Raw genomic sequence first — 10,645 nt, forward strand, 5'->3', positions numbered from 1 at the left:
TCTCTCTCTCTGTCTCTCTGTCATGACAGAAAATCGTCTTAGATGTGGCTCACATACAACAACATACAGTGCAAAAACCAAACTTGGACATAGGTTACAACATGTTTTCCTAAAAACAGCAGCAAAGTGTCTATGTGTGTGTGTGTGTGTGGATCATCACCTTTTATTTAAGATGGATATGGCAGAGCGAGTGCTTTCTTGGCTAGGGCAACTTTGTAACGGTGGCCCAGTGAAAGTAACAGGAAAGATTTGTGCAGGGGGTGAGTGGGTTCTTTTGTAATGTGATTTGCTTTCCGGTGAACTTTTAACATCATGGCATATTGATGTCTTTATGTTTTTCACATAAAAAATGATGTGATAGTTCAGTCTTAATGGATGTCATGCTTCGGAAGTTTGATCAGCCACGTCACTGCATTTATTGATTTAAGAGCACCTCTAAAAATAAGAGTCATGTCCTGTTAGTGATTGAAAACCACCCTGTTTTCTATCACATGCTGATTAGACCATTGTTTCTGGTACGTCATAACAAATAAAATAAATAACCATATAGCCATACTGATAATCACAGCGGTCAGAACTCTATCAGATGAATGGCCAAATGTTTTCAATAACAACTTCAGTCGAGTGATAATGACATAACTTTTTTGGAACAAGAAGAAATGGCCTACATGATGAGGAGGAGATCATTATGGATGCAAGGGTCATAGAAGAGTGACTGATATGAGGGGAGTCGCAGCTTCTGACGGGAGACTTTCTCCTGCTTCCTCTACACCGATGCAGCTGCAGTCCTCTAAAACACAGAGGTATTATATTAAACTGGCCCTGACTTAGAGACAACTTAAAAGTCCCAGTTCTGCACCAGGTGGCTGCAAAACAATTTGTATATTTATATTTCTCTAACTCGAAGGATCCAAGAATGTGTTGTTTATCTTCAGTCCTGGTATAATGTGCTTCACAGGGAACCAACATGAACAGTCCAAGTTTTTACTGGTTGAGTGTGTTCTAGGAAATTTCTATAGGAGGAGGTGTGTTTTTTTTTACTACCTAGGGTCAGAAAGTTAATGAGTTAAGGATGGTAATGTGATATAGAATCATGAGATATAAATTAAGAGGAAGAGGCTGTACAGTATGTTGGTAAATGTTCAGAGTCAAACGGGCATTATCACCACTCTACTTCCCTTGATAAGAAGGACAAAAATTTTGGATTATACAGATTGTGTGGCAAACACAATGTCAAATAACTCCCTCGTATTGTGAGTTTCAAGTCAAAAACGTTTAAACATCCATTCCAATCCAACCTAATAATCATTTAAATAGTTTTCAAATAACACTTCTAACTTCCTCATTGTTTGTGACAGAGTGACTGAGAATTTTAATAGCTTCACTATTTTTTTTTATCATTTATTGGGAAAAGCACTAGTTGCCAATAGTTATTGCATTCATTAGGCAAGCTCTGGAAATCATTAACAGATCAGACCATGCTTCTTTTTCCACATTTGACGTTTTGCTGGTAGATCTCAAAAATCAAATGTCTAATTAACTCTCACTTCTTCATGTCAAAAGTTGCTGCCTTTGCTGCTTGCGTTCAATGCCCTGGACTTCCACAAATTTTATTTGTTTGGCAATTCAAACAGGAAAACAAAGTAGTTATTCAGATTGATAATGAGTCTGAGACTTCAGCAGGAAATGGAGTTAACTTAATTTGCAATGACAGAACAACACCATCTTCCTGCCTCGTGCTGTACAGCAACATGGCCTCTATTTGGCTGCCAGAGACTGTCAGTATTATTACAGTAAAAATTGATCTTTAGCTTTTAATCATTTAAACAAATGTCTCAAAGTAAAATGCAGTTTTAATACCACACATCATTTAATTAATCAAAACCACTGTGCAATTAACTTAATTTGTTCATTACATAACTGTTCACTAGAGAAAATTAGTTGCAATTTTGGTGCAGGCCTCACTCTTCTAATGAGATTAAATGACCTAATATAATTCAGAAAACAAGTCTCTCTGTATGTTGTTGTCATGAGTTAAGAAGATATACGTCCACTCACAGTGAATAGGAGTCTTTAGTTACCCAGCAACCTGTTTCCATTGTGTACATTTGTAAAAGCGGCCGGCTAGATGTGTTTTGCATCCAAGCACTCAGCAGTCTGTCAATACATCTTCTTTTAAAAACTGTATTTTTATACCTGGTTTTGTTATTCATGAAAATATAATACATTCAAGTAAACATTCACAGCTCAATAACTGACACACGTCCTTGTGGACACATTTGTGGTTTTAAATAACAGTTTCAACTCACACAAGGTTGTTTTTTTTACACTTTTTAAAAAAAAAAAAAAGACGTCGGTTGAAAGCTTACACACTTTCCTCTGAGAACATTAATACCTTTTATGCTTTCTTTGAGAAACTCATCACATAACTGACAACAGAATTATTTTCACCACCACGACTCAAAGCCTGCAGATTAAGTCTACAGTCTGAAGAAGGATTCAGGGACAAAACATGAAACGGAGAAGTAAACTGACAATGGAGGATATGAAATTGTTAAGATGTTTTTGAAACTGTAATTGTGATGATATTGATGATGATTGATAGTAAAGCAGAAATAATCATCCCACCACAAGGTCCATTTAGTAGGTGTTCTGGAGTTTTCGATTGTTTCGTGTGGCCTTCCTCACAGATGGGGAGTTGTTTAGCTGTCACAGAATTGTTTATGTTCTCTTGAAAGCGATGGTTTGGATTTTTTGAGTTGGGGCTGTATGCGATACTTATTCATAGTCAGTGTATTACCTACTGTAGATGGTGGTCAGCACACCCCCATTTTGGAGAAGCGGGCAGGAGTACCAGCACAGAAGCTGAACAATGCACTGCTGTGGACCAAATGTAATTTAACTAAAAAAGATTCCATATACATTTAACTGTACACATATTTAGATATAGTTTTATTTATATAGTTGGATTATTTCACCACTTTATCTTTCTGTCAGACAACCCTTTCCAACAAGGAACTGACGCTGTTATCTGGCCCTTTCATAGCCATCAGACTGCTTTGATAAAAAGTAATTTCATATTGCAGAAGACGGGAGTTGCTGGTCTACTACAGCTTTGATCGGTACGTTTGTTGTTGTTTGACACCAAAGTCACCCAATTACACAAGCAAACTAACTCAATAATCAGGGCAGTGCTAAACCAGCAAATCCTGTGCTCTGTATAGTAAAATGACTGTTTCTGTTGAAGGAGTCTGGTCGCTTTCAAGAGAGCATAGAAAACAGTTTCAATGTTCAATCCCCTGTCCACAGGATGCTCCTGCTGGCTATGAATAAGTACGTCCAACCCAATTCAAAAAATCTAAAATATATCTCTTCAAGGACTTCTCATCCATGTTGGCTTAAAATTTGAGACAAAAGTTAATTCTTGTGCGATTATTTGTCAATGACCAGTATATTCTTTCCAGGTGAGCTTTAGGCATCTCTGATGGTTATTGTGAATAAATGTAAGTCTTAAAAAGAGTTAATAGCAGTGTCATCGGCTGCTGGTTTGTGCATCTTGTTTCACACAGCTGACTGAGTCTCACTGCACACGTAGATGTTGCTTGGCCTCACTCTCCTGCGGCTCCTGCCTGGCACTCTGGGACACAGTCTGCAGCTCTTGGGTATGAACTCCTGACAAGCCTCCCTGAACTTTCTGATCCTCCAGCAGTAGATGACGGGGTTGAAGACCGTCTTCAGGTAGCTGAGCCACAGCGCTCCTATGCTGATTGGGTAGAACACAGAGCTGTAGTAGAACTGCCGACTGAACACGGCCAGCAAGCTGACCACGGTGTGCGGCAGCCAGCACACCGAGAAGCCGACAAAGAGGATGAGGATGGTAGTGAAGGCTCGGGTCTTGAAGCTCATGTCCACCTTGATCTGAGGGGGCCGCTGCAGCCCAGTCAGTCTCATTTTGCTGACTTGGTTGAGGGCTGGCAGGCAGGAATGCTCACTGGTGTGGTTGTGGATGCGCAGGGTGTTGCGGCGCACTGTGTTGAAGATGCACATGTAAGAGTACAGCATGACAGCGAACGGTACAAAGAATACCGCTACCGCCAACAACACAGTGTATCCACGGTCTGCCAGAGAATCACTGTATCCCAGCACACACTGCGGCGCCCAGGGACCCCCAACACCTGCTGCACCTGTCCTCCACCCGACTACAGACGGCAGAGACACACAGAGGCTCAGCACCCAGGAACCTGCAATCAACAGTTTAGCTCTGTGTGGGGTCAACTTATCCTGCCGCTGCACAATGATGAGGAATCGGTCCACACTGATAATGAGGAGTATGGACACGCCCTCCAGGACAAACAGCCAGTACAACATGATGGACACTCGGCAGAACCCGCTTCCAAAGCTCCAGTCGGCGGTGGCCACGGTGACCGCAGTGAACGGCATGCAGAGCAAAGAGAGCATAATGTCCGAAAAGGCCAACGTGGCGAGGAGGAGATTGATGGCAGAACGCATGGCAGGTTTCTGGTAAACAATCAGACACACGATCGCATTGCCCAGGAAACCAATAGTAATCATGAAGATCATTATGGCTGCCAGGGTCACACGAAGAGTGACTGATATGAGGGGAGTTGAAGCTTCTGATGGGAGACTTTCTGCTGCTTCCTCTACACCGTCCGGCCCGATGAAGCTGCAGTCCTCCAGCAGGCTTTCATTACAAAAAGCCATTGCAACTGTCATCAAAGGACGTCAGCCCAGAAGAAGGTATGTTTGATTATTGTTGTGGTATACACATCAATTTGTCCTCCGACAGTTGGTCTTCCATGGAAATATCTGAAATAGAAAGACAACAGTAATTGCATATTATGAAAAAACACTTAGTGAAACTGTGATAGACTGATTAATGAGGTCGGCCAATTAATTGGGCCCATTAATCCCATGTTGAGATAACTGGCCTATGTCGGCGCTCACAAAGCTGATTAGCATAAGTGGCCTGCAGGCAGCCTCGTCAGAGTGAGTGCTGTCGAACACGGTTAGCCAACACAAGGGAAGGCCACTATATCAGGCTGTATGGTTACCTTCAAAACATTTAGGTTCAGCAATTTTGTCTCACTTGTTATTTTTATCATTACTGAATAGTTGTATTTTAACAGGTGTAAAAACAACATCAACAAAAACGTGATATTGGCAGTACATATCAACCTTCGTTCTTCCTGCTCTCTAAATATCAGCATTGGCCACAAAAAAACAATATAAGCCGATCATGCATTACATTTATGTGCTGTCTGTCTCTTAAAAAGCTGCTGTAAACATGGTCAGTTTCTCAGTAGACAGTCAGTTCTGCTTCGTGATCTATTACTCTATTACTCTATATTACTATTAATTAATTGTAAATTTATTTAAAAAAGTGAGAGGAGGAATGACATCCCTGTGATGCTGAAGGAGTTATACAAGTCACAGGACTGATCCACAGAGACACCACATTGAGAAATATAGTCACACAGGACAGACGTGTGCTGTGCACTGGCTTGAATGAGGTTGATGATTAACAACAGTACAGACTCACATGGGCGCATATACAAACATTCACAGCACCAACCCTCCAAAGCACACAGTACGTGTGATGCTTCACACATATATTTGCATAACACAAATATTGTACACACCCATGGTTTCTTTCTTTGACTCAGCAGAGGCTCATTCCTGGATAATGCTTCAGACTCTGATGCAACCTTGATACAAACAAAGAAGCATCCTCAGGACACACAGGACATGTGTGCTGCTTTTGTTTCCACCTCCTGCTCCTGCTGGTGGGACGCTGTTAAAGATCTGTATAGGTCATTCTGGCGTTCAGGCCTCGATGTGGTCCTCTGCGGGTGGACTGGCTCTTCGGGCCTTTGGGAAAAACAGACGAGTTAGAGGTCAGAACCTGAAAGGCCTTTTTACAGCAGATATTTTCACTTGTCATAATAGTAGGTGTTACTAATTATTAATGGCTTTGTTCTACTCAAGAGTCCAGTAAGTCATTTAAAGTGAGCCAACATTTACATTTAGCAGGAACATGAAACTGAAGCAGCTAAATGGAATAAGCCATCATTAATTTAATAATTTACACATGACACAGCGACATGTCAAAATGTCTTCCGTGAAAAAAAAGGTAGATTATTTTTTATAATTTGTTATTTGCACATTTTAAAAGAATTATCATAGAAAAAGTAAATAAAAAATAACAAACATGCGCAATTAAGGCAAATACCAACTATGAGTTTATCTAAAAAAAACCCTCCCAAATATATCACAATTACTGTGCTTTTAAAGAAATTTCAGACACAGCTGCCATGACATTTAGCTATTGTATGCTACTAGCTAACAGTAGTTAGCTGCAGTTTCTGCTGTTTATCAGTGTTGCTGCTCCAGCTGCCCTTAGTAAAATTAACAATGCTTCTCCAGGAACCCCTGAATCAGAGGACTAATGCCAACTCAATAAGGTGAAAGGAAACAGTCCCTCCAGTGACTGTAGCAACATGCTGCCCAAAAACCTTACAGGCCACTGCAAACTGTTACTGGTTGTTACCAAGGCAACAAGGTCACCGATTCCATGGCAACAAGCACCCTGTACTCTCATCCCCTATGACAAAATATTTCCTGTATCACAGGATTTGTAGTTTAGGACTTATTTATTTATTTATTATTTTGCTTTTATTCAACCAGGTAGGTCAGTTGAGAACCATTTACATGGTGAACCTGGCAAAGAGGCAAGGAGGCAAGTCGATACGAGACAAGAAACAAAGATACAGCCAGTGCAATAAAACAACATTACACATTACAATATATACAGTATATACAGGAGCACAGATCTACTGTGTTCCAGATAAGCAGACTTAAGTACCTATAAATTAAACTCTAAAATGTATAATTTTTTGATGAGGAAAAGATGCCTCACTGTGTGACACTACATATGTCTATGTTCATGTATCAAGTATCTTTTACTCATACTACCACTGTTACACATCAAATTTATGTTTTTTTTCTTCCACTAAAATAATCTGCATTATAATTTATATCGATCATAAAATCATTTTATCTCATAATCATTTTAACCCTTGACTGTGATTTGCCTTTTGTCTGTTATTTTTTCTGTATTGCACTTTGTAAACACATGCACATTTAAGTTTGAATTAAACTGAATTAAATAGATTTTTTAAGAAAAATGAAGAGAATAAATCAGCTTGTTAGCAGAAAGGGATACATTACCAAAAAGGCATGTGATAACAAATAAACAATGGGGTCATGCACCCTAACTGACAATAAAACTACAAATATCCAAAAAAAATTTAATTTTAAGACGACCTTTTAAAATGATTAGGTTTGAAATTGTGTCAAGAATATAATGAGCTGCTTTGCCCTGTAGGGGGCCTCTTAGCTGCTTATTTTCAACAAAAACAGGTGGTTTTACTCAGCTGATCTGCTCAGCTCAAGCACCGATTCAATAGGTGATAAGAGACTGACGTGGCAGTACAAACACAGAAATATCATAGCCTGATTTTTTTTTTTAAAGAAATAAAATTAATTCCTGATTTATTTATTTATTTTACGTTAGATTTGATGAGAAACAGCCAAATGGAGTTATCAATCTTTGAGGATTATGGTAATATGAACTCATTGATGCAGGTTTATATTGACAGTTTTTTTTATATCTTACATGCTATAATCAATTTATCCCCTTTTTGACAATCTATTACATCCAGTGACATCAAAGCGCCACCACAGACTCTGTACAGGGTGTTCTTACGGTTCTTACATTTACATATGAGCCTGTTTCTCTCCATCACCTGTTCCTCTGTCAATCACAGGCTGCTCACACTGTCTGCATCCCCACCGGAGGACGAGTCAGTGCAAATCTTCAGATACATTACAGGCATCAAAGACAACATTTTTTTTCACTCTAAGCAACGAGCAGAGGATTTAATCAATAAACTGGTACATTTTAAAGCATTAAGCAGACATAAATAGGCCTACCTTGACGTTACATTTGATGTCAGGTTTCATGCTTGTCTCTCGTTGAGCCAGTCAGCTCGCTGATCACGTTTCTCTCCCTGTGCATGTCGAGCTTTTCCCAAAATATCTCACTTTGAACATTTTACTGCCGTATCGATCGCCATCGTGCCGCCTGCGGATGATGCTGCTGACGCCACAGGAGCAGGTGGTCGCTGATTTAAAGGAGCATTGCAGCGAATGCAGTCATTTATTCCGGCGCTGGAGGAGCAGCTCCAGAATTTTGCATATCGTTGTTGCTCAATGAATATATTATAAACTGTGTGATCTTACTATGCACTGTGAAAACGTCGCCTTAAAGGGACCATCAATGTTTTACACACAACAACAAAACAAATCGGTCTAATAAGAATTGTATTATTCATAATGCTTGTCCAATACATAGGCCTACAAGAACACTTCACATTAGAAATTATTTTTATTCTTTTTAATTTTTAAAGGTTGCACACGTTGATTTTTCCCCCCGCTGATAGTAAGAGAGTAGCTACTATTACCTGCTTGTCATGACCCATAAGACAAAGAAAAAAATCACATTTTAAGGCTATTTAAAAAAATTTTTTTTATACATTTATACCCCGTATAAATGCAGTAATGTGCTGCCCACTCAGGGCCGGTTCTAGCCCATTGGCTGCCCTAGGCGATATTGAGATTTTGCGCCCCCCCCCCCCCCCCCCCCCCCCCGAACCACATCCATTCCATGTATTCATTCTGATATAGGTACACTATGTTATATGTATTATGCTGTACACTAATATTTGATACATGAACTACAAGCAAGGTAATGGTCTCAGAACATTTTTATTTTTAGAAACTTTGGAACTTTACCAACAACAACTGAATTGAAAATACGAATAAATAAATAAGAAAACACAGATCTTCATCAAATTAAGAATGGCAAAGACTGAAAATAAATAAAATGTAGACATACAAATGCAATAAAAATAAACATAAAGAAAACACAATTTTAATTAAACTTTAGAACTAATGTCCGAGATGAAAATACATACCTCTATACTGTGCTTTCTTCTCCTCCTCCTCTTTTCTTCGTTTTCGCCCCTGTGCACCAGACAGTTTGGTCCTTTTCATTTTGCTAGTTGACCTTCTACGACCGTTAGCGTGATCTAGTTCTAGTGTTTTGTGACTTGCAACTGCATCGTCATGACGAGTGACGACACCCATGCACGTATCATATTTTATATAATATAATATTACATTTTCATTCGAAATATGGGTTGGGGCATGTTCATTTAATTCAATGAGGGTTTTATTGCCCATGCTTTTTAAAAAATGTTTCGTTAATCAATGTTGTTAAAACAAAGATGGATGCTTAAGGGCGCCACAAGGGGGCGCCCCCTGCCAATTTGGCGCCCTAGGCAGCCGCCTTGGTGGCCTGTAGGAATAACCGGCCCTGTGCCCACTACTCCTTGCATGGCGTGTTCACTTGTGTGTAAAAAAGGATGGGTTAAATGCAGAGGTTGAATTTCCCCATTGTGGGATTAATACAAGTAATCTTCTATCTTCTTCTCTTCTTCTTCTAGTTTATGCACACCAGAGGGTAACAAAAACTAAGATGTACTGATCTAACCTAATATATATATATATACATATATATATATACATATATATATATATATATATATATATATATATATGCATCACAGAGATACTTTGGCTTTTATAAATCGTTCCTGAAGAATTAAAAAATATATATATTTGCTTTGCTACATTAAAGTGGCAATGGATTGATTGAATGTATGATAATATATGATAATGTATGTATATGATGAATCATTATTATGTGAATGGTGACTGAACAATGTAATAGCTATAGACAAATGACATGTGCGTTTATTTTGCCCCCCTATTAAGCCTCTACAATGACTTTTTTTCTTCTTTTTTTGGCTCTCTTTCAGTAAACAATTCAGTCTGCCTATACTGCATATACATATTCTTTGTGCGGTCTATGATTGGTATCTATACCCAGGTAATTTACCTGAACATTGGAACAGTGGAAACTCTGCCCTGCAAAAGATACAAGAGTCCCGTTGACGGATGATTGAAGGAAGATGAAGCTTTAACAAGAGCGGACCTGGACGAGTAATTACCCAATGGAGAAACTTCCATGGCTTGAGACTATTCTTTCTACTGATCAGTAGGCTAAGTTACAAAACCTGCCAACGTATTCATACTTCGTCTACCGGCAGTTTTACTCTCCCCTTATCGCAACATTTAGATCGGAATTGTAGTTCAAATGGGAATTATAACAGTTGTTTCTTGTTTTGGACAGCAGCCATGCTGCTAACGCTACCTCTAGCTAGCCTGCTAACGGTAGTAGCCAAGGACCAGCCATAAGGAAGCCAGGACCGGCCATAAACAAACATGTTTCTGGAACAAAATAAATAAATATTTGTATTCTAGCTGCCTAGCGTTATCTACCGTACGTGGCTAGCTACTCTCTGCCTCACTCCCCGCCGCTAGCAGCAGGTGTTGCGTTTTTACTAGCGTCCCTGTTAACTGGCAACTTATAATCAAAATCTGTCTGTTGTCGATGTAAATACAACAGTTGTCAACGTTTTTCCTTTTAATGTTTGAAAGG

General features: G+C 39.4%; 1 protein-coding gene across 1 annotated transcript; it reads right to left on the reverse strand.

Moving 5' to 3' along the window:
* Positions 1–2,164: 2,164 nt before the first annotated feature.
* On the reverse strand, positions 2,165–8,162 carry gpr45 (G protein-coupled receptor 45). Its single transcript, XM_059343038.1, has 3 exons — positions 8,014–8,162; positions 5,661–5,889; positions 2,165–4,827 (listed from the first exon to the last, which is right to left on the reverse strand). The coding sequence occupies exon 3, from the start codon at positions 4,732–4,734 to the stop codon at positions 3,562–3,564; it is 1,173 nt and encodes a 390-aa protein (XP_059199021.1). The 5' UTR covers positions 4,735–4,827; positions 5,661–5,889; positions 8,014–8,162; the 3' UTR covers positions 2,165–3,561.
* Positions 8,163–10,645: the final 2,483 nt, after the last annotated feature.

This window comes from Centropristis striata, chromosome 10 (genome assembly GCF_030273125.1).
Source record: "Centropristis striata isolate RG_2023a ecotype Rhode Island chromosome 10, C.striata_1.0, whole genome shotgun sequence".
Classification (NCBI taxonomy): domain Eukaryota; kingdom Metazoa; phylum Chordata; class Actinopteri; order Perciformes; family Serranidae; genus Centropristis; species Centropristis striata.

Excerpts from the sequence above, each read along its gene's own strand:
- gpr45 (XM_059343038.1), bottom strand. The coding sequence starts at position 4,734 with ATGACAGTTGCAATGGCTTTTTGTAATGAAAGCCTGCTGGAGGACTGC.